The following is a 25680-nucleotide window of genomic DNA, read 5'->3' on the forward strand; positions in this document are numbered from 1 at the left end:
CATTAAAAATAGTTTTTCATTCCCATATCCAATCACTTATATCTTATGCAATAGTAGTGTATGGAGGCACTTGGGCACTTCCCAGAAAAAATTTAGATAAGATACTTGTTTTACAGAAAAAGGCAATAAGAATAATGTTAAATGTAGATGAGTCTGTAAAGCAACATTTTGTCAATTTGAAACTATTAACTGTGTTAAGTTTGTACGTACTGGAATGTATTGTACATGTAAAAAATAACCAGAAAAAATTTAAAACACATTGTGAAACCCATCAATACAACACTAGAAACAAAAATAATATAGTTCTACCGAAACACAACTTAGAAATGTATAAAAATAAGCCCTCATATGCCGGAGTAGTTTTTAAAGATAATACCAAATGAAATAAAATATATTAAGGATAAAAAATAGTTTAGACAAAAACTTTAAGAATTTTTGATAGAAAACCCCATCTACTCAATAGATGAACTTTTTATGAATGTATACAGCTATAGATAGTTTTATTTTCTGTATTTTTTGTTCAGGTTAAGTATTTGTACATAGTAATTATAAGCTTGACACTATTTATTGTACGTTTTGTACATAATATAAATAAAGATAATTTGAATACAGAACAGATTTTTTAAGAATTTGCTTCAAGGAAAAAGAAAATGGGGGATTTTATTAGTTACCTTTTAATCAAGTAGAGAGTAAAATCTATTATAGTGATAACCTTTAAGAATTGGCCATTTTGCAAATGATTAAATAACGTTAAGCAGCTGTTTGTATTTTCAAAAAATCAATAAGTTTGCTTATCATCAATTAAATATTTATCTCTTGTCTGCCTTTATTTGTTATTTTTCATTAACTTCAAATCGGGTAAAAAAAAAAAAACTCTGTGGTAAGAATTTTAAGTGTTTTATTTTAAATCAAACCGACTAATAAGTGGGGTCCCAAGACCACTATATCTTAATCTTTGTTTGCATCTTCCCATTCGGGGACATTTATTGCCGAGCAAAAGTAATCAAAAGTTTTTTTAAAAATAAAAATAGAAAGGTAATAAAATACAAACATAATCATAATTTTTTTAATTTTATTACAAAATTCACAATGATAACACAAAGGTAACAGAGATTTTTACCTTCAAAAATCAAAAATGATGTTTAAGATAAGTTGAACATTATTATAATGACCGTTATAAAAATAAACATATACTTACATGACTATCTAAAAAAAAGAAGAAAATACAAACTAAATTCAAAAAACATTTTATTGTTGATTAATCTTTAACTAATTGGAGACGAACCTGGACTCGCTCAAAATACCACGGATAAATCAAACTCAGCTTAAAGATTTCTCAACTGTGGAATGTTTCCAAAAAAGCAATGGCATAACAAAAAATATTGATAAAACATTTGATTTCAAAAACTCAATACAATTCTTTTATCTTCATACTCGTGGTTTAACGATGGTTAAGTAAATCTGTCCCAGGTTTGGATCTTAATGTGCCACCTAGGGTAATTGCTTCTTCCCTCAACGGGAAATTCGCTAGAATTGTTTTCAAATTCAATGCACAATTTATAAACCATGTAGGCTTACAGTATGCAAATAATGACCAGGTAACAACTTATTTCCTTACAAACCTAATGTCAATATTTCTTACCCTTTATAACTTATCTTATAAATTGCAAGGGAATAGTGTATAACCAAAAAATAACCCTAGAGAAAACTCAAAGCCTAAGGTAAATTAACTTTAGTAGTACAACAATTTAGCTAGGTCCAGGTTCAAGACTACAATTTTCTCCAAGGCTTTATAATTTTAACTCGTCTAAATGAAATGAAAATTCTTAAACTTGCATAAATAAAATTATTATAACTCTTAAACTGAATAATTCATCTTAAACATTTTTCGCTTTCAAATTATTTGTAACACAGTTAGCCTTAAATTGTAGTGTCCTTTTTGATACAATCAGTACAGGACTATTGAAAACTCGATTGATGTAAAAATATATATTTGCTATATACTAAATTATGAGCAAATCAACATTAATAAATTGATTTATAATCTTGTTGATCTTCAAGAAGAATGCATACTTTCATGGTAATTATTTAGAAACTATACAAACTAATCATGCTTCTTAATAATATAGTTGATATATAATAGTTTTTTATATACAATAGAGAATTATAAAACAGATTGTGCCTTAAGAATCTGTGTTTTATGTAAATTTACATATTATGTTAACAAAAACTCATTGTGTAACTTTATTTAGAGCCAACTAAAGAAACTCATAGTATGCTTTTGGGGGAAGTGTCGTACTACAACAGCAGACTTTATTGGTCTCTTTCTAGAAACCACTTTCTGGTATACAAAGAGTACAGAAACCAGCTGCTTACTCTGTAGTGTGCTTAAAAAGGATTTTCCGTATGGTAGTTATTTTGCCAACAGGCGTAATTTTATATTGATTTGATAAAAAAATTATTAAATTTGCAAAAAGAATAAATGATTTCATATATCTATTATTTATAAAACGTTATCTTACCAAGATATATTTACAAATGTATATAAAAACAATTTCTACTTCAACTATACATTACTAACTGGTAAAGTTCAGTGGTAGCATCTTGGGCTGGTTTGAGACTGGTTGTGGTCACCACTGGCTTGTCCATGTTACTTATACTGTAACGGCCCTTCACCGCACAGACCAGCAGGTCCATAGTGACGGGCAGTTCACATAAAAAAATTACAACTTAAATTAAAGCGCTTATTTACAACTTATGTTTACGCCTAATTTTAGAAGGCTGCATATCCGTTGTTTGGGACACCAAACCCGAGCGGATTGTATCTCTGTTGCATCTTCTCTTGTCTTAACGCTCCAAAACCGGCATTGTTCCGTAGAGGGTAAGATACGAGATGATTGTTGTTGAAGTTGTTGGCATTGTTGATGCTACGTCCACCACGCAGACTTCCACGAACGCTCGGTCCGCCACGACCGGTGCCCCTGCCCCCCCGACTGTCACCTCTCCCTATAACAACCGCGAGGTAAAAAAATGAAAAAATAGCACATACAAAAATGTCTTCCACACTGGCTGAAAATGTTAAGATTCAAAGATAAAAAAATAGAAATAAAACACCTCTTGATACCAGTGCCTTAGGACAAAATGAAAACGGTTTAAAGTCGCACAGACGATGTTCCGTGCTCCAGCAGCATATTCATGGGAGGCTTGACAAGGGAATGTGCAGTAGATCACCCAGGTGAATCAGCACATGCAGGGGCAGCTCCGTCGGAAACTGAAAACCAAACACTTTTTCAAGATACACATTTTTTATTCGACCCTATTTGTTAACTTTTAGGAAGTGTGTTGAATGAGTGAACTTTTATTATCAGTTGCCTAAGTCCAGGCTTCTTGAAATGGGGTTATTCAAGTTAATATGAGTTTTTAAGCATTATAATGTTAAAACATGAAGCAAGCTGTTAAGCAAGAGGCATATAAAACAGTTAGTATCTAAAAAAGCAGATTAAGCCTGACGTTCAATCTACATCCTTGTGGTGATTAACTATACAGAACAGAGTGAACTAACAAGAGGAGAAGATATTCACTCCCACAACACTCCAAGAGCTATAGACTACCTTCTCCCAGCTCACCATACAACTCAATACAGCCGGAAGCCTTCCTACATGGGACAAAAGATCCTCAATAGCCTGTCTAACCACTTGAAGATCTTAAGAAATCAAGACCTGAAGAGGCAACTTCATAGATAATGTTATGTTAGAGTGGATATCCCTCAATACTATATTCTCAAAAACTTAATAAATTTATTATTTAGTTTGATAATTTGTTTAAAATATGGCCTAACATAAGGGTTCCTTTACAAGCCGACGTATAACACTTATAACAAGTCGACAATTTTTTTGTCCAAACCTGACTTAATAAAAAATATTTTTGGAAACTGGTTCTAAAGTTTCGATTGAATACAGGTTGTCTTTACTATTCACATTGAAGTTGTTATGAATAAAGCACAATGGCAATAAGATTTTTGTTTTGGTTTACACCTCACTATACGTACAGCATGATTTTCTTTAACTTCCCCTACACATATTTCATCTAGAGTATGAAGCTAACATATATAAAAGTTTAAATTTTAATAGAAAGGTTTGCTAAGTTGAGTTTCACTGAATATGCCAGTATATAAATAGACCTCCATTGGTTTTTACAAGTGATGGGTCGGTATTTCACGTCAAATGTCGGTACCGGTACGATAATGCTGAAAAATTACTGATATTGCCATTATCGCGCAAGAGAATGATGACATTTCCGTGGCCGCAGGAGATGATTTTTCCGCGATGGAGGATGACGACAGCATGATCCCAGGAGACGACGATGACATCTACACGGCCACAAGAGTTGTTCATGATTTTGCCGCGATCGAGGGAGACGATGATGACTTATACACAATGACATTTCCGTGACTGCAGGAGTCAATGATGATGTTTACACGGCCACGGAAGATGATTTTGCTGCAATCGTGGATGACGTTACTGCGATATCGGGAGACGATGATGACGTCCACACGGCCGCAAGAGATGTTCATGATTTTGCCGCGATCGCAGACGATGATAAAGACGTTTCCGAGACCTCCGGAGTTCATGATGATGACTACACGGCCACAGGAGATGTTCATGATTTTGCCACGATGGCGGGAGACGATGGTGATGTCTACACGTCTGTGAGTGATATTCATGATGTTGCCAAGACCGTTAAAAACAGTGATGATGTTTCAGTAATTTAATTGAGAAAGATATTTCAGATTTTGCAGTAATCTCAGAATACGACGATTATCACAATATTTCTTTGAGTTTGGCCGGACTGAAAATATCAGGCTGGCACACCTCTATATAGGCCTAGGACCTTAAATATGGTAGTTGTTTGATGTGATAAGATGGGTTTACACTTGGAAATTGGGTAGTTAGAACGTTTCATTGCTGCATTCATTTTTTTACTTGAAAAACATCCCTAATAGCCTACCTCAAAAATACTTAATAGAAAGATATAAAGACAGTGGATGTTGTAGTAGTAACCAATCCATTCAGAAAACTTGGTAAAACAATTTAAAAAATGGTATCGGTATTGAGAATTGTTTTTTAGGTATCGGTATCGAGAATCGATAAATTTTGTTATTAACAACATCACCAATTCATCAAATATTTTTTTTTACACTTCTGCTACATTATATATTATTTTGTTTTGAATATGTTTGGCTATTAAGTGTGTGTTTTTTTGTACAAATAAGTTTTATTTTCCTAATCCTTTAAGTTTAGTACCAACCTAATACTAATGCAAAATACTGTTAAACTGAAATACAGTATGGATATTTTGTTTTAAAAATAAAAAAATTAACTAGCATATCCTACAAAATTAAAATAAGGTACCAATGGTACTGGAAACAAGAACCGATTTTGGATAGGAACTGATACCGGTACCGACTTTGAAAAAGTGCAGCAGACCCATCACTAGTTTTTTTGGCCAGAAAAACAATCTACAGTGTATAGTGAAGAGTACCTGTAGGTAACAAAACAATTGAATAGATAAGTCTTAGGTTTAAAAATAAAAAAATAAACTGATTTTAAAAGCTAGGCTCTATGTTTAATTTTTAGATAGCATTTTTACAAACAAACCCACCTTCTTGTAACTCCAAAAACAAATTTTTATGAAAGAGCATTTGCCTACAATGACGATCCAATGCAATTTTTGTAAAAGCATTCATGCCACCTGGAATAATCAAACAAACACTTTTCGCAAGCTAATTTTGCCAACAATCCAATAAGCATCTTATGTTATCACACTTGGTGCCACTTTTGTAAATTGCCCATAAGCAAATTCATCAGCACATGACCACAACATATAATGTTCCAATAAGCAATCAATGTAAGCACTTTTCGAGCCACCTGAAACAGTTTTGGATAAACAATTCTGAAGATAATGGTTATAAACACTGTTTTATACAGTTTTTGTTTCATATTTTTATTTAATAGATCAACAGTAAAACTATTAAGTGGCTGCAAAAGGTATTTATATACATAGCCCTATTAAAAGCAAAAGTATATTACATGTCAGAAGGTGATCACATTTTATTGATTACATTGGGAAGACAAACTGAAAGTTAATAAAATTGGGAAATGTTAATAAGTAAACAATTTACAGCTGAAAAGGAGGCCCAAGATTTGTTAATAGAAACACCCATACCTTTGTTAATATCACTTTAACTTTACTTTACATTTACTTTATTCTTTGGCAATTTCATTCAGACAAAGAATACATTTTGAACCAGATTTGTCTTCAAAACAATAAACGCAATATCACAAAATGCCCAATGATATTAGAATGTTTGTTAATTCCTGAGGATTAGAGTCATTATTTTGAGTAAAAAATACTACAATTTGAATTGGAACCATCCTTAGTTGGATTTCACAGAGGACTGAAATAAGATATCCAGGTTTCCAATCTGCATGCCACTTTGGGCTGCATAAACTATACTGGGCCCATATTACCACCAAAGCTTTTGTATGTAAGGATTTTTTAAGCTTTTTAATCCAATAGATATGATTTCATCATCAAGCCCTTTTTTGGCAATAGATTCATCAATTTATGTTCATTTTTTTTAAAGTAGTTTCTAACACTTAGATTTTTTAATGTATGAACTTTTGCGTCAGCTTATTGACACTTCACATTATGAATGGGACTAACACTGATGCGTTTGGCAAAGTAACTAAGCACATTCCATCACAATTCATGCCTGGAACAACAACAAATTCAACACTGATAAAAAACACTTATAGTGAACCTGTCCCCCTTTTATTAAGTGACCCTTAATATAGTTTGAGTGTTAGAATTGTCAACAATCAGTTGATGATTACAATTTATTGTTAATGTTTAAATATCATGTACTGGCATGAAATTATATTGATACAATGTTGATATATTTGGCATGGTTTATGTGCAGCAAGCAAATTAAAATATGGTAAATGTAAAGGTGGTGCTTCATTGATGGCAGGTTATGGACTTTGATATGAATTGCAAAAATATTAAGTATAAAATCAATAAAATCATCTTAACTGAAACATATATGAACTACACGTAAGGAAAAAACACAATAATATATTTAATACATTTATTAAATTACAACTTGGACCAAAAATATTATAAATCATAAAGGACAAGAAGCAATTTATTTTTAACACAATAATTTGTATTTAACACAAGAAAATGTAAGACAAGAAAAATAGTAAATTAATAAGAGAATCAAAAAACAAAAAGTACCACTTACACAAATTAGCAAAATACGTTAGTATAGAAACACAAACAACATTACTATCACATAACAGAAAGTGAAAATAAGACAAACCAATGAAACAATGAAATCTAAAAATAATACATGTGAACAAGGTTTGCAAACCTAAAACAAGTAAAAACTATAAAAATGCATTTTATTAACAATCAAAACTGTTCTTGAAAAATTAATCTAGTAAAGAAAAATGTGTTAATCAAAACAGGTAAATAGTTGTTCGGACAAATAAATAAACCCTATATAGAAAATGCACTATTTGTACATTAACCTACAACTTCAAAGAAGTAAAAAAATTGTTTATATCTGATAAATATTTAATATTATATTATATGCATAATATTTATTTAATATTAATTGAACAAACCTTAGTTTGTTTGCTACACATTCTTTTGTTGTTTGATCATTATCATAACTTAAGTACTTATCCATAAGCACTTGTCCGATAATATGTCGCCTGTAGCCTATAACTATCTTGTAATTTACTATACTTTATATGTTTTGCAAAAAGACAACTATCCTCATGTTAATTTATGGCAAGGTGGGTGAGATATTGTTAACAAATGATTGGATGATTTCCAATTGGTGTTTTTCAATTTGTATTTCATGGGCTTCTCTAAGAATTTGATAAATTTCTTCAACCCGGTTGTACGTTTCTTCAACTATCCGGTAGAACCCGCCTACAAAGTTTGCTTCCGCTGTAAATTAATTTAAAAATTAGCAAATAAAACAAAACAAACTTTAATACTGTAAATACAGTAGAACCTTGCTAATTCAGCTCTCAATAATCCAGACCTTTCAATACTTCCGAAAAAATCATAGCCTAGAAGAATTAGTATAGCCTATATGTAATTTCATATCAAAGGACAATTAATAAGAACAATTTGAAAAGGAAATTAAATACATAACTGTACTTTAATTATTGAACCTAATATCCGAGTATTGTATAGTAAATATGTAGTGATTAACCACACACAGTGCCTAACTGCATAACTACAGTACTGGCAAGTGATTCGGAGGACGAAACACAGGACTTACATAAGTAACTCACCTGCGCTTATAAAAAAGGTTGTTGCTCCTAGACTACAATTATTGTTGTAAATTTTGTCACAACATTGGCTCAAACTTTGGCTTTCTCAAATTCATTAATGGTGAACTTTAATTAACTAATTCAATGGCCTCTCGATGATCCAATATTTTTCCTGAATTCAATGCCCGTTTAGGAAAACGCCACCCGTTTAAGCCAGATTATCAAGGTTCTACTGTATACAATGTAAATTTAAAAAATAACAATAATACTCATAATATTGCAAGACAAAGGCGTGTGAGTACTTGCATATGTACTTGAAATTTCAATAAATTTAACCCTTTGAATACCTCGAGCGGGTGAATCAATTTCACTTGAGGTTTGCCAGGCTTTACCTGTGTAGTACATGACAGTTATGCAAAAAAAGGCCCTAACCTAGAACAAATTAGTTCAAAGGTAAACTCTTCTGGAATGTGTTTGGGACACACTCCTTAACATTTCCTGAGGATTCCCAAAAAATCCCACTTCAGCAAAATCCGCCATCTTGGAAAATGGCAGAAAACAAATCAAACTTGCAAGGTTTTACGGAAAATGTTATAACTACAGATTTATTCGACTTATAATAGTCGTATGAAGCTCAAACTACTCTAAAGAAAGTTTACTTCAAGAAAATAACACATTTATTGGTATTTCATAGTTTTAATATATAATAATTGTAGCTTAAATACGATTTTTGTAATTTCAAATGTGTCTAGTTCATTCTTTTTCTGATTTTACGCCGTTATTACATAAAATAGGTATATACCACCCAGTTAGTAAAATGTAGAGCTTTAAATTTCAAACAATATACATATGACTTTTATGATATTAAGCCAACAATCACGCCAATAATAAGAGATTGAATGCACCAGTGTGCGCAGCGCGTAGTGCCATGGGGCTCGGCACCGCGGCCGACCTACAACAATCATCCGCTAACCACTGCCGAATTCGCAGTCAAATATGTGGAAAACGTTGGATGATATGCAATTTTATACAACAATGCATTTTATTATGAACGAAAATATGTTATCACAATCACTAAATACTTCTTATATGATCAATGCTAAGTTTATTGGTTTTTGATCTGCAAATTAACAACATGATTCTGCATGATTCGAGTTTGGGTTATAAAATGCAGTAGCCAAAATCCTGAATGTTTTTAAATAAATCAGACAATGACATATACTACATCTAGTGTACAATGATTCAAAGTATCTTTTCATTTTTTATTTAATTTTCAAAACGTGTCTTGCTTTTACAAATAATGTTAATCACTTGGCTTCATGTTGATTATTAGTTATTTTTCAGTAACCTGTAACAATAACGGTACCTATCCATATGTTGAGAATATATCATTTTCTTTACTTTTGATTGAATGTTTTGATGCATAAGGAAACCAAGCGACGCAGATTTTATGCATAAGTTTAATTTTAATACCAATTATTATTACACATTAAGCAATATTTACTAATGAAAATAAACATATAATTTTATTACAGCTATAAAGGATATTTAAGACAAACATTAAAACATAGTTCAAAACCGGAATAATAAAGTAGAAAGAAAATTTAAAATACTAAACTTTATTGATTACATGAATGATATTAATTCTGTGTGTAGTTTAATCAAGGCAGTTGTCGTATTAATACATCTATTAAAAAAACATATCATACAACCAATCCCACTGTCATCTTTCATTCATATTCCGGTTAGAATACACAGCCAGTGATGAGTCCCAGTCTTGTCTGATAAAATTATCTATGTTGTATTCTTTTTAAACGCATTATTGTATAAAATTCACATTATTCACCATAAAGTAATTATTGTATCAAATATCAAAAGATTTAACATGACTAGGGCCTATTCTTGTATTTATACAAATAACGTAAATTTATGTTAAATTCAGATTAAAATTGTTTAATAGATTTTTTTTATTAATCCAAAATAAAAATAAAAGATTAAAGTAAAGAGCATTTATTCACAACCTAGTGTATTGGTATCGTTATTATTGCAGGATTTTGGGGCAGTTTTTAACGGCAAGACACAATGAAAATTTTTAACAATGAAAAGATAAAACAAAATTACCCTGTTCAATTAAAATATCTTATTATACGTTAATTAATTATTATAGTAGTATTTTTGTGTACATTTGCCATAACTGGTTAGTAAAGACAAAGTAATGGTTAATGTCTCCAAAATTCCAAGTAATAAGGTATAATTGTCATCACTAGCATTCGGCAGCAAGTCTTTTAAAAACCATAGTTGATAATTAATTTGTTCCTGCAGATCAAAAACCAATAAACTTAGCATTGATCATATAAGAAGTATTTAGTGATTGTGATAACATATTTTCGTTCATAATAAAATGCATTGTTGTATAAAATTGCATATCATCCAACGTTTTCCACATATTTGACTGCGAATTCGGCAGTGGTTAGCGGATGATTGTTGTAGGTCGGCCGCGGTGCCGAGCCCCATGGCACTACGCGCTGCGCACACTGGTGCATTCAATCTCTTATTATTGGCGTGATTGTTGGCTTAATATCATAAAAGTCATATGTATATTGTTTGAAATTTAAAGCTCTACTACATTTTACTAACTGGGTGGTATATACCTATTTTATGTAATAACAGCGTAAAATCAGAAAAAGAATGAACTAGACACATTTGAAATTACAAAAATCGTATTTAAGCTACAATTATTATATATTAAAACTATGAAGTACCAATAAATGTGTTATTTTCTTGAAGTAAACTTTCTTTACAGTAGTTTGAGCTTCATACGACTATTATAAGTCGAATAAATCTGTAGTTATAACATTTTCCGTAAAACCTTGCAAGTTTGATTTGTTTTCTGCCATTTTCCAAGATGGCGGATTTTGCTGAAGTGGGATTTTTTGGGAATCCTCAGGAAATGTTAAGGAGTGTGTCCCAAACACATTCCAGAAGAGTTTACTCTTGAACTAATTTGTTCTAGGTTAATCGTTATCTGTCCTGTACTAGTGGTATATACCTGCTAGGAATGCCGGGAATTTCCAGACAAAAATATTGTAAGGGTTTAGTAAAATGTCATAAAATACTTTATTAATATTTTTGGGCTCATTTTGTTTTGTACTTTGAAATTTAATTTTTCATTCATTTTAGAGAGCATTTAAAAACTAAAGAGGAATCATGCAAAACAAATTGGTTTATCTCATGTATTAACAAAAATATGCAACATTTACTACAAAAGATCTCAGAAAATTCTAGTCACTACCCAGCAAACAACTTAAATCATGCCCTAAGATTTGTATTGTTACATACAAAACTACTACTTTTTATTTATATTAAACTGTATTTTTATGTTCTGGAGTATTGAAAACTAAAAAGAAATAATGTATTAAACATGAACATTTTTTTTAACAAATAAAGTTTACAAAAAAAACTTGGTGCAACATTTTGGTTACTTACTAACGGTAACCAAACGACATGCTTCAATGCAAGAGTGACAGTAATGTAGCAAGAATTACTAAAGTAAATAGCCTAACATAAATTAAATTATAGAATGGATAAGAAGAACAGAAAAGTCATGCATTTAAGAAATGAAATCCAAGATGCTAATCCAACAAAGTTTTCGTCTAACCTAACATCATGTTAGTTACTAAGCTATTTAAGACTACAACAGTTTCACAATAATAAAAACAGAGCATTCCAGTTTACAAATTACTATTCTAAACCTAACCTAATCAATACATACATTTTAATGTAAATGTCCTTTTCAACATTTATGTCCTGCTATACAGTGAGGTTGTTCACATTTGGCACAGGCAAAAAGTTACTGGGATTTTCTGTATTCATTGGATAATAACCATAATCGCATAACCGCTGTTTGGTTCCAAGGCAGTCTAACAACAACTACAGGTTTTGGACCAACAGGTGGAGATAATTGGGAATTTCAACAAGTTTTGGTCCAATTTGTTCCATGAACTCAGTGAAAGGTGTAGGGAAAAGATCATTATGGCCAACATCAAACAAGGTTCCTTGTCTGACGATGAACCTGATGCATCATCCTCAACACCAGATGGTGGATCTTCATAGTTTTGTTCCTCATAATTTATTGCAGTCGTTACAGGATAATTTATAAACCCCAGTGCTCTTGTTAGCATCATCAACTGTTGATTTTCCATTTCCATTTCCATTTTGAATCCATTTTGATTCCATTTTGAATTTCCATTTTTCTGATTGGATTTTTACTAAATCGTTTCCTTAAACAAGTCAGATTTATTCCCTACTTAAATATTAGGTTTTACTACTACTCATATTCTATCCATCTTGGGAAGGCGGATAAGAGTTTAAGGTCCCTCCAGGTCTCTCAACAATAGCTACAGCCGATGATGAGGTCTGGGAACTTTATTTTGGTTAGGTTTGATTTTTTCCGTGACCCCCTAGCAAGTGATAATTAATTACAGTAATTTCCGTGACGGATAGACACCACCCCCCGTTCAATCAGTTTACACCAAACTCCATTGAGTTAAGTACCTCACAAATGGTTTAGAACCAAATCTCCTTTAACTTATGTGCTTTCACTTTATCTTATGTGCATAATGTTTTTCAAATAAATATATTGCAAAAGCATAGCAAATAAATGCTAGCAATAATTTTATCAAGTGATGGCTGGGGTATGTTCTCAGTGTGGGCCATTTTTACGGAAAGATTTTTAATTAAGGAGATATTTTTCAAGGAGACAACTTATGTAAAAACTATGTAGAATGATCCTACAAATAACTAATTATTTAATACAAAAACAATGATTTATATTTATTTTTTCACAATTATTATTAAGTAATGACATCTAAATATAAAAACATCATGTACACATTTAAAGTAACTGAATTAAATAGAAGTTATTACAGGTTTGAAACAAAATCCAAAAGTTAGTCATAGGTTCTTTACGTTTATAAGGATTTTAACAGCTTGGTGCATATTCAGGGTGTCTACTACATTCTGGATAAAAAATTCATGGACAATTCCCGTACATTTAAGGACCTTTGTCGGTATGATTACAGAATAATATTCCTGATTTGTCAAACTGTATTAATCTTGTTCTTCATTGTAGTTGTTCCAGAGAGAAAAGTAAATAATAATAGACAAGAATTAAATTTCAAAATAGAAACTTATTGAAAGTAAACAAACATATACTTAAGGTTCAGCTTTTATAGTGTAACAGAAAAACGCAATCATTGTCTCCTGCAATAGCGACAAAATCCTAAATATCTCCATCGGTCACGGAAACATCATAACATAACTTATCCGACCCAGGCGGATTAATTTGGCATTATTCGCCCTGGCACAACGTTAGGTTCTCGACTACTTTAGAAAAAAAAACTCTTTAATGCATAATGAATATAGGCTATTGTAACTCGGTTCTAGGTACAAAATCGGTATGGTAAGCGTCTAACAGTAAGCACAGAGTAAGATTATTGTCTTTTCATCTGCAAAGTTAATATCGACACATAGCAATCATTAGTTTATCTTAGGCTCAGTTACATTTTCTTAGTAAATTTTACAGCACTTTCAAAGAATCAAAATACCCAGGCCTAGGCCTAATTATTTAGGAGGGCCTATGTAAACTGAGTAACAAACAATGAGGTTATAATATCAGCAAAGTCACTACAATATCATCATTCTAGTTCATAAGATTTGGATTGCTTAAAGCATACAACACAATAAATAAATATGGGAAATAAAAAAAATTGAATCCTGACTGCCAACAATGTACAAAGATACAGAAAATGCAATGACATAATTTGAAACCAAGTAGGCCTACGTAGTGATAAAAATTTAATGTAAACAACAATGCTTTTGGTTTTGTCAATTGAAAGATAAAATATCCATAAAAAAGGGTTTAACTTAGTTATGTTTAAGATTAGTTACATATTTATATGAAACCATAAACAGTTTTATGGCACTAGGCAATGGCCAGCCAAATTGAAGTACAAGTAAGAAGTGAAATTTAACAGCCATTATAAAACTATTATTTCCATGATAAAATATGTTTGGATCTAATAATGATTACCCTAGTAATAAATAAATACTTGTAAAGGAATAAAAGTGATACAACTTTTATGAGCTAAACTACTACTGAGTCAACAGTTCTTGGAAGTATTTGACTTGACACTTGATTGTCGTGATAAAATATTAATGGGTTTGAGACTGCTAATGGGGTTTTTATTGCATAATTACTCTAGTAATAAATTATGAAAATGTAAACAAACATCTGATAAACCTTTTATGTGCTCCTAACCAACTAGCGATAAAATTATGGCCCATTAAAAATTTAAGGACATAGTCTGACATTTAAGGACAATTCCAGTACATTTCATGGCCAGTAAAAAATTAAGTACAATTCCCGGTTTTCCCGGATTTCCGGATTGAATATCAGGGTGTCTACCAACCGGATTTCCGGTTGGTAGACACCCTGATATTCAACTACATAGCTCTTCATTAAGTCTCAAATGGATCTAAAAACAAGACTGTAAATTTAGGCAACATAATTTAACTGACTTTTTATAGGATCATATTCTACAAAGATCAGCATAATAGTTAATAATTAACGTTTAATAGAGGGTGTTTTTGAATACGTTTAGAGGTTCCACTGAAAATGCTAAATAATTACGCGCTGCTTGCCACATGGGTGTGGGTAATGCCACCACAGAATAGCTCTTACATACATAGTCAACACACACCAGAAAACAATTCCAGAATAGACATCACCTAGATGATTGGCACAAAACATGAAGCTGACCATTGTGTTAGTTAAGCATTTTTGTTACACAAGCAAACATTTAAAATACAAGCATAACTGTTAGTTGAAGATATGCAGCAATATCATAGAATATTATTGGTATGGGATGAAAGTCCTGAAAACACATTTAGGAAATGACACATCAAGACGGAAGATCACAGAAGGTAAATTATAATTCATAATTCAATTCTAGACATATATATAGTCAACACACATCAGAAAAAATTCCAGAATGGACATCACCTAGATGATTAGCACAAAACATGAAGCTGACCATTGTGTTAGTTAAGCATTTTTGTTACACAAGCAAACACTTAAAATACAAGCATAACTGTTAGTTGAAGATATGCAGCAATATCATAGAATGTACACATTATTGGTATGGGATGAAAGTCCTGAAAACACATTTAGGAAATGACACATCAAGACAGAAGATCACAGAAGGTAAATTATAATCAGTTTCTTTATAGTAAAGGACAATGATTAACAAGAGACAAAATGCTAAAATAAGAATTACAGTTATTTAATATGAAATAATTAGTTAAATAAAACAATTGAAAAAAATTAAATCATAAAAAACAAAAAAGTAAAAACCTAAAATGAAGATATGATGAATATTTAAAAGGATTGCAGCAAATAACCTATAAAGAACATATTTAGTTTCCTTTGTGGTTGATCCAGTTAAATTCATATGTTACCTACCTGTATTCTCTCATTGGCTACAAATATTAAAATACATACGATAAAAACAATCAGGGGTGTGCGATGCATCGAATCGCGATTCGATTCAGTGGTGGTCAAAAAACGATTCGATTCATGAGGGAGTCAGTATCCGTATACGAAAAACGCCTGCAGAAAGTCAACGCAATACCCGCAATACAGGAGCACGTTGTTGTTGCGTTTCCTTTACGATGGCGTTCTTATTTAATAAATTCTTTGCATGTAAATATTGCTTTAATTGTTTTATAATTTTTTGTTTTGACATTGTAAATGATGAGAGGTTTTGTTTTTTGTCTTGATGTAAGCAGTGTGAGACATGTTTTACAACTGTAAACCTAGCCAAAACAAGATAGGCTACTCCAAAATCATTCTTACAACAGTGCAAAGAAAACAAAGTAAAATAAAAACTATTTATCGAGAGGTACCAGTTAGATTATTTATTGTTTATTCCATACCTAGTTAAAAATATATTTTAGTATTTCACATAAGAAATTATAAACAAAAGAAATATCTGATCTAGTGTACGGATCTGTATCCTGTTCTTTTATTTTCTTATTGTCCTTTTTGTCACTCAGTAAACAACACTAGTGGTCGGCATCAGCAAAATAAGTCAACAAAGAGGTTAGGCCTACATGTTTTATTATTTTATGAAAGTTATCATCAGTAAATTGATTTTTTTTCTTAAGTTAGATGGGGCTTCAAAAAAGATATTTCTAAGATCCAATACAATACTAACAACTCACAAATTACAATGAATTAATTTCTTTGAAAATGATCTGTAACAGTTTTGTATTTTTGAAGAAAGAAATTTATTTTTTGTCTCTACTTCCTTGTTTGTCACTTGCATTTTGTCAACAATTGAAGCCACTGGGTGGTGTAAGAGGGGAGGGGGGAGGGGGAGGGTCTATGACCTAGAATGTACACATCGTTGCCAGGCCTGGCTGGTGAGAGTGATTCATTGTTTTTATGAAGATACTACCCTTCCTTCCGATAAAAAGACCCTGCTGTTCCAAAAACATTGATGGTAGTTTAAAAACATTGACCTGTGTTGCTAAGGGCACTAGAAGTTATTATTTAACTTTCTTATCTCTTGATTTAATATTATTTTAATCTTCTATATATTATTCAAGAGTTACTTTTCGGGTACCTAATTAATTGTGATATTGTTTGACTTTATTTTATGGATTTTTAATTCTTTTCATACATTAGCTATCAAAATCAAATAAGTTGTTTTAGGATTTTAATCTCTTGCAGTAGGTCTATACTACCACAGAAAACATACTCCTGTAGTATGTTTTCTGTGATACTACTGTATGACATGATCGTTTCCTTACTAATTATACCATAAACAATGTGTTTGTGTATGTGTGTTATTTACTGTTTTAGAGCTTTATAGTAAATTAGTTTACACAATATCTTTTCTTCAATGAGTTCTCCACTTGTCATGTTGCTTAGCCTATTACTATTTTAGGCCCTATAAAAAATAATGCCTATGTAATGTAAAGTTGTAGGCCTACTGATGCCAATTATAGATAATTCTTTATTTATGATGATGTAACAAATAATAAGTGTGAGGTTATTATACTAAGGGGGTTAGGAGACAGGTAATGAATGATTATTGCATGGTGGAAACATATTGTTTTTATTTTCTTCTTGCTTGCAGTCCTGAAGCCGGTCCACAGGCCCTAAACTTGTGATATGTTAATTGATTTGTTTATGGTCTTTTTATATTAAGTTCCATCATTGACTATTGGATTTCAAATTTATTGTAATTTAGCTACCGATGTAGTTATTTCAACAGTTATTAAAATGAGAATGAATGTCTTGATCAAAAAATACAATACAGGTTACTTTAATATATGATTGAAAAATAAATATTTTTCACCTAAAATTCATATGTTAAGTATGAATAGGCCTAATACCACATCAACAAAAATTTGCATTACACAAATGTGGTAAATTTTAATTATTGTTAATCCACTCAATTGACAATTGTGAATAGAAAAATACCGTATTGCTTTGAATCGAGTTGCATCGAATCGAATCTAAAATCTTTTGAATCGAATCATTGCTTCGAATCGAAAAAATTTTTCTGCTTCGCACACCCCTAATGTATTCAAAAAATAAAACTAGTTTAACATGTTTTCACAAAACATACGTTTTATGGATGTTAATCCTAATAGATCTTTAATATTCTTACAATAAATCTCACAAGGATTCTAAAAATTACAATAAACCCTATTCAAATATAATTGTTATTGCAGCTAGGCCCTATTGCCATATTATACATATTACATGTTATTTTAAAGGGAGGTGATTTTGGCCATTCCGTGTTTTTCAAGAGAAACTCTTAAATTTGAGAACGACAAATCAAACGAATAGTAATTTTTAAAGATTAACTGCAGAGGTTTTTAGTAATATTTCACACTCTCTAGAGTCCAGTGTAGAATAGAAAAACTTTGGAAAGACTTATTACTTTTTTCTAAAAAATCACAAATTCAAACTTCCATTGCCAAATAAGGACTTATGCAGATGTTTCATCTCAATGAATTCAATGAATTTGTGCTATTCATATTGGAAATTTAACGAGGATTCTAAAAATGACAGTGAATTTGGAATAAAAACAATGTTTAATGCACTTATGGCCATTTTATGTAAGCAAATACAAATATTTTGAAAAAATCTTAAATTGTCCGTTATTCCCTACCTGTGAGGGTATGGAAACTTAAATTGGTGCCATTTTGTCACCAAAACTTAGTAGTTAAACACATAAAATTTTTTAACACTAACTTCGTTCCACCCTGTATAACCCCCCCCCTCATCATCTTAGGGTTTTTTTTTTTTTTTTTTTGGTGTTATGGAACCATTTTGGTTTACCAGGGTTCTACTGTACTATATTCTTGGGGTTTTATGATTGTTTTTATTGTAGGCTTTATATATTATTTAAATATTTGTTGCTGATGAGAGAATACAGATAAAATATGAATTTCATTGGCTCTACAACAAAGGAAACAAAATTGTTAGTTGTATGACATTTTGTTTTGCACAATTCTTTAATAAAATGTCATACAACTGCAAAAAAAAAACCTAAATAAAAGCTCTGTCAAAGCAAACCAATAAGACTAAGCAAAATCCCATTTGTCCAACTAGATTTTTACTCAAATATTTTATTACAAGATGCCATAATCATCCTCCATTTTAAAAACATTAAGCTAAACAAGCAGTAGGTTTGCTGCTACAGGGTAGGAAAAAGGTGGTTTTTAGTAAAATGTAAATGGTTTGGTATGAAATTAATGTGTTAGATTTGATAAAAATAAACCCACAAACATATAAACCATGTTTAAAGCAGTTTACTTATTCTCGATAAGAATAACACAATTTAAATTTACAGTTTTTGTTTATTTACACTGTAACCAAATTAGCACCACACCATAGTGCTTCAAATCACTAGAAAAGAGTTGTCTTTTCTGTCTCAACATTGGGTTTTTAAATACTTTGGGAATGTCAAAAATGGCAATTTTTGCCCTGTAAAGCCCAGTTCCTATGTCCGATCATGCTAGTTCATAAACTTAATTAAAAATTCGGACCACAAATACTCGAGTTATCATGTTCACAGATATGATTCAACAAAATCACACACACACATACACTCATACATAGGACGAAAATATTATGAAATATATGTCTTATTTATGGAAATATTTGAGTAAATATGTAATCATACAAGTTGAAATTCGCTTAGTCTGCAGGTTTGCTGCGGCCTAAAAGCCATACATGCTGAGGTAGGTTTGGAAAAATAAATTAGTTTTACGGACCTCGGCTTTGTGCGAAACCTGCGTGAAATCCAGCAAAGTAAGCAGCTTTCTGTTTGCCGTGTTCCTCAGCAACTTTGACGGTCAGGCGCTCACTTCCACCATCTGGAATCTGTCCGTCCAAGTGTTTTATAGCTTCTTGGGCTTCCTCTCTTCGGTTGTATCTGTTCATGGAAAACTACATCAAAACTGTTTCACAAAATTGTTTGCAATTATTCTTGGGGGAAAAACTGGAAACCTCCCACTGCCAAACATGTGTCTATTACTAGAAGTATTTTTAAGAACTTAACAGGAACAAATTTTATGAGGTATTGGCTATCTGATGTATTTTCATAAGTTATCCTGGTATGGAAATGCTGGTACCGGCAATTTAAATTTTACCTAGAAGATACTGTTTTGTGAATTGTGGACATGATTGGAGTTCTAGCCAGAAAGTGAGAAATGGAAAATATCAGATACTCTTGGGAATTCGAAAAAATACCAGAATCTGCCCAAACAGTTTATAAAAGCTTGAAGAACTAAACTTTTATTAATTAAGGAATCAAATTCAGTGACTGATCAAGATGATGATTTTTTAAATCCATTTCAATTTATGATCTCCTCTCCTCACCAAGGGAGCTGTTCGCTGTTCATAATTTTGCCGCGATCGTGGATGACGCTGATGAAGTTTCCATGAGAACCCATTGTCCAATACATAATTCAGTAAAACCTTTGAACCTTGTTGAGTCGAGTCTCGGCATGCGAGCAGATCTGTCGACCGTTTACCACAAATTAGTTAGTAGGCCTACTTTAAATGCATTTTTGTCCTGGTAATATGTTTTGTACGTGTGTGTCGGAAAGACTGTGACGTGACCATGTTATGGTTTAGAAAAGTTTTTGTACGATTTGACAATGACGCTTTGAAGTCGAAACGTGTGTAATCCTATTCTTTGGACTGGCATGGATCACTTGGCGATCAAGGTAATGCAATTTTATATTTATATAATATATTACAATAGGCTAGTATATATATTCTCATCAGTGATTCAGCAAAACAACATACAACATGAACGTAATATTAATTTTTCGAATGGGTAGCCTCCGGATTATCAAGATACAATTAAAGTGGTTTAAATACCTGTAATGTTGATAATCCAATCGGTTGTGAAACAACAAGTTTCGGCTCACAATGGAGCCTTCTTCAGGTTTTACCAAGGACATTGTCACTTCAATGTTTTTTTATTCTTCTTCCGAAGAAGTGACAATGTCCTTGGTAAAACCTGAAGAAGGCTCCATTGTGAGCCGAAACTAGTTGTTTCACAACCGATTGGATTATCAACATTACAGGTACTGTATTTAAACCACTTTAATTGAACGTAACAGTTTGTTAAAATGGATTGTACATTCAACTCTAATTCAGTCTATTATTGATATGCAGTAGGCTTCCACATTGTTTATGAAACATTACAGTTCATTCGACAAAATTAAATGGAAGCAGAAAAGAAAATATCGATCGATAGCCCAAGGTCACATTTAAGGCCAGGCGCACACAGGCGATTATCAGTCAACCCACTCGGAGACTCTGAAGTCTAGCAACAGTTGAGCTGGAGTGCGCACACAGGCAACTTTTTAGTCGAGAATCTAAAGTCTTTAAGACGTAAGTTAGACATTACATTCGTTAACAGCGTTAACAATACCAAATGGATTTCAATGATACAGCCATAGTATGTGCTTTGTTGTTGAAGTTGTGATTTTTGATTTTATCCTCTTGTGTTAGGTTGTTCCAATCTTTAGTAACTGCCAAGGACACTTCATCCCACAACTTCTTCTTCAAATTAATATCCGAACAGTCTTTCAATGACTTTAAATATAAAGGCGGTCTCACGTCAACTTAATCAATTAATTGTTTGACATCCTTATCACGGAACTCGTATTTAAGTAATTTTATAAAAACTTCACACAACAAAAAGAGAGCAAACACTAGTGACAGATTTGGCCACGAGTAGTTGAACTCCTCGGGTGAGACTAAGCGACAGAGCGACAATTTAGTTGCATGTGTGTGCATCTACACTTGGTTCAATGGATACCAAACCTGGAGGGACAGTCCCGCAACAATTGAGTCGCAGAGCAGTTCGCTGGCAAATTGGCCCTGGGAACATCGGTTGCAACAGTTGCCCGTCTGTCCCTAGACTGTTTCCTTGGTGTGCGCACTCCAATTTAAAACAATGTTGAACATTTTAGTCAGGCAACTGTTGCGCGACTCAAAATAGCCTGTGTACGCCTGGCCTACCGCTTTCGTTATCTCTCCTGCTGTGAACTAGACATAACGCTTAGTAATCTTTAACAGGGTGATTAGTAACCATGGCCACTTGCTGAATGTGTTGATGAAGGGAAACCCAAGAATGAATAGAAGAACAATGAGACAGAACAATGAGATAGAATGTTGACATTTTCTTCTTGTTATCTTTATAATCTTGCTGTTATTTTCTTTACCAATGCCTGGTTTTTAAACTAGCCATTCAGTTCAGCTTAGAATTTAAAAGTACAACAGTACACTTAACAACATTGTTTACTTACTTAACAGCATTGTTTTTTTTTTTTTTACTTAACAACACAGGTAACGGACCAATAAGGTTCAAGGATTGAGAGAAAAGAAGTAAAATTGTAATGCTTCAAACTTCAATTTATCAGCTGGTTAGATAAATTTAATGGTTGAGTGACCGGTGCCATTGGTGTTTGGTACCATGATTCGTTGCATCACTGTCAGTGGCAATGAGAGTTTATAAACGAAAACACAACCTCTCTTAGAAGTGTACGCAACTTGCGTAAATAGTCTTAACAAAACTCATAGAAGTTTAAATTTCTATTATCTTTACGCGATCGTTGCGTAAACTACTATTACGTATTATTTTATCCTTCTTTTATTGTTTTACAAATTATTTGTTTACAACCACAGGAACATAAATTATAATTATAAATTTGTAGACGTGCTTCTCTTCTGAAACAGCACTACCAGAAGTGTAATAAAGGTCAATGACTGAAAATATCATGATTGCTAGATATTGTATTGTGTTGAAGTTAAAATGCAAATTATGAAATTAATGTTTATTTACACAGTTCTAAAGTGTTATGGGTTTGCCACATATTTTGTAATTTGTAACTAACCAACATCAAATAATCCAAATCCGAACCTCCCAATATCAGACCGACCCAAAATCGATCTGAAATTAAATTTCACTATCCGCACACCTCTAGTTTTAACGTAATAGACTTGTTAGATTTTCATTGGCTGCATGTTGTTTAGTTTACTTTCATCTTTACTGGAAAAAAACATCCCATTACCACAAAAATACTTTATAAATGGTATCGTTTCGAGAATCGATAGATCTTGGTATCGACACATCACTATTTAATAAGAAAACTTCCATAATGGTGTGGGCTTTTAAAGAATCATTTATAAGAGCAGGTTCACATTATTTAAAATATTCTAGACCAATTTATTAAAAAGAGGCTTTTAACCAAAGGTGTGTTTATTGATGTTAAGTAAAACTTGACAAATTGAGCATTTATTTGGTACCTATTGGAATCATTACAATTGCTGAGCTGAAACTTACCTAACAAAGGCGACTCCTCGAGGTAATCCAGTTATTTTATCCAACAAAAGATTCTTTTGTACAATTGTTCCATATCCGCTGAAGAGTGCATCCAGGTCTGCATCGGTATAGTGCCTAAGATCATCAAAATTATATCAAGACAGTGATTTATGACAACAACATAGTTTTCGACAACCAACTTTACCAGTTAGACATAATTTGTTATATACTCATTGTTGTGGCTTGCCCCTGAACTGGTAAGACAAGTATAAAATAATAGTGGTTTATTTACCTTTACTTTAAAGGCCCTAAAACAGGATAGCGATAACGAATTGAATGAAAAATTAAATAAAAGTTCACACTTCATCTTTAATAAAATCATCCAAACATGTCAAGTTCGTCAGACAAGTCTATCTTCAACAGACAACCCCCCGCAGGACGAGTCTTATGTCCAAAGAAGGTGCAAGGGTCGTGTAATCACAGAGACGCCGTCGCCCTCAGTGTTCTCCTGCCGGCTCCCACGATGGTACAATTTGATAATTACTGTTCATCACAGGCCTGTGTTCTGTCCACGAGAACCTTTTATTTTATTTAGAATGTACGTGTGTGTTTATCTCCGTGTCCGTGTGAATATAACGACGTCCAAGCGACTGGCTATGACATGGTATTTCTCGACTTGCTAATTACGTTACCATGACGCAACTAGCGTCAAAACCATGTTGTAGATACTACAACTTTTATTGAACTGGGACAAAAGTAAAGGTAAATAAACCACTATTATTTTATAATTTGTTATAGCATTGTATTCTCTAGCAAGTTTTATGGCAGTCCATACCTCTATCGGTGGTTACGATTGCAAAATGGCGGAACATAACTAGGAATGGAAAAGACCATTTACCGAGGACAAGAACAAAAAAATTTTTTAACTCTATTCTAACCAACAAAACAGCCAAGTATACCATGTACTGAGCTACAGAAATTATGGGCATGGTTATACAGAGGCTACTCAGGTAGCAGTACTTGTAACGACCCAAAATCCGTCAAGGTGTAAAAACCCGATTTTCAAAAGTTTCATTTTAAGTAGGGATGGGCCGATTCCGATTCTCGATACCTTCGATACCAGTGGTATCGAAGAATCGCCGATACTCGATACTTCGCTTCATTGTACTCGATACCGATTCTGAAAAGTGAGGTTAATTATAATGCTAAACTCAATTGACATTGAAGGTTGTAAAGAGTGGCACATCATAGTTTATTTGGAATACTCTGAAGTCAGCTAATATAAATAATTCCAAGTTCATTATTTATTTCACATTCGTAATAGTTTTATAATCCAAAATAGATTGCCTTTGCAATTCACGAGTAGCAATGACGATTGACGAGCTGTGTTCAGTTGACAACAGTGACAACTAGCAGTAACAGAACTCTAGTTGCCGCCATGTTGTCAGATCAAAGGCAATGTTGCCAGATGGTACAAGCATTTAATATATACTAGGGATGGACGAGATTGGATTTTTAGTTCGAGACGAGACGAGACGAGATTTTTTATTTCTCATAAAATTTCGAGACGAGATCGAGACAAGATTTCTCTTCTCATACACAACGGGAAATGCACGTTCGAAATTTTTACCTGATTTTGTAATATTGTTAGATGACTGTTTAAATACTAAAATAATGATAACAGGCAAGAATATTTACAATCTTTCATTAAATAACATCAGCATAACATTTTTTTATTAATCACGCCTAACTTATTAAAAATGCCTACGATTAGGAAACATGGTGATATCAGTTAGGATAGAGTTCAACTTATCCTAAAATAAAACAAATCATAAAATAAAAGCAATATTAATTTTTATAAAATAGTTACTTGTTTTGACTTTTTTTATAGTAATAAAACATTCCTCACACTGCTTACACTTAACAAAACTTCTCAAATGTTATTAAAGTACTATTATTAAAATAATGAAAGTAATATTTACATTAAAAGAATTAAAGTAATATTTACATTAAAAGAATTAATTAAATAAGAACGCCTTCGAAAAGGAAACGCAACTACAACACGCTCCTGTATTGCGGGTATTGCATTGACTTTCTGCAAGCGTTTTTAATTTTTTTTTTTTTTTTTTTTTTTTCTTGTCTCGATAAAAATCTCGGCCAAAAAGTAATCTCGTCTCGTGTAACGAGATTGAAAATTTCCCGAAAATTTCCCGAAATTTCGAGACTTGACCATCCCTAATATATACATATAATACACATATTTTTTTTTTTTTTTTTTTTTTTTTAAAGAGGTTGGCGGCCTCTTTAAACCTTGCATTTGCCCGTCCACATAGACTACAGATCTGTGCGTGGAACGTATCCAGCAAAGCAAGGGGTGAGCCGGTACAGTACAAAGGTGAACT

At 32.3% G+C, this 25680-nt stretch overlaps 1 protein-coding gene across 3 annotated transcripts in view; it reads right to left on the reverse strand.

Moving 5' to 3' along the window:
- Window positions 1–1052: 1052 nt before the first annotated feature.
- LOC128997790 (protein sex-lethal-like) overlaps window positions 1053–25680 on the reverse strand; it is a 50650-nt gene continuing 26022 nt past the window's right edge. The window contains exons 3-5 of one of the 3 annotated variants that reach the window (XM_054423485.1): window positions 23300–23413; window positions 19710–19870; window positions 1053–3006 (exon numbers count right to left, since the gene is read on the reverse strand). In XM_054423485.1, coding sequence (XP_054279460.1) covers window positions 2774–3006; window positions 19710–19870; window positions 23300–23413 — 508 coding nt within the window. In that variant the 3' untranslated portion in view covers window positions 1053–2773. The other 2 variants (XM_054423487.1, XM_054423486.1) reach the window with 2 other exon arrangements.

Source organism: Macrosteles quadrilineatus, unplaced genomic scaffold (assembly GCF_028750875.1).
Source record: "Macrosteles quadrilineatus isolate MER2022 unplaced genomic scaffold, UCM_ALF_1.0 Scaffold_7__1_contigs__length_78375512, whole genome shotgun sequence".
Lineage (NCBI taxonomy): Eukaryota > Metazoa > Arthropoda > Insecta > Hemiptera > Cicadellidae > Macrosteles > Macrosteles quadrilineatus.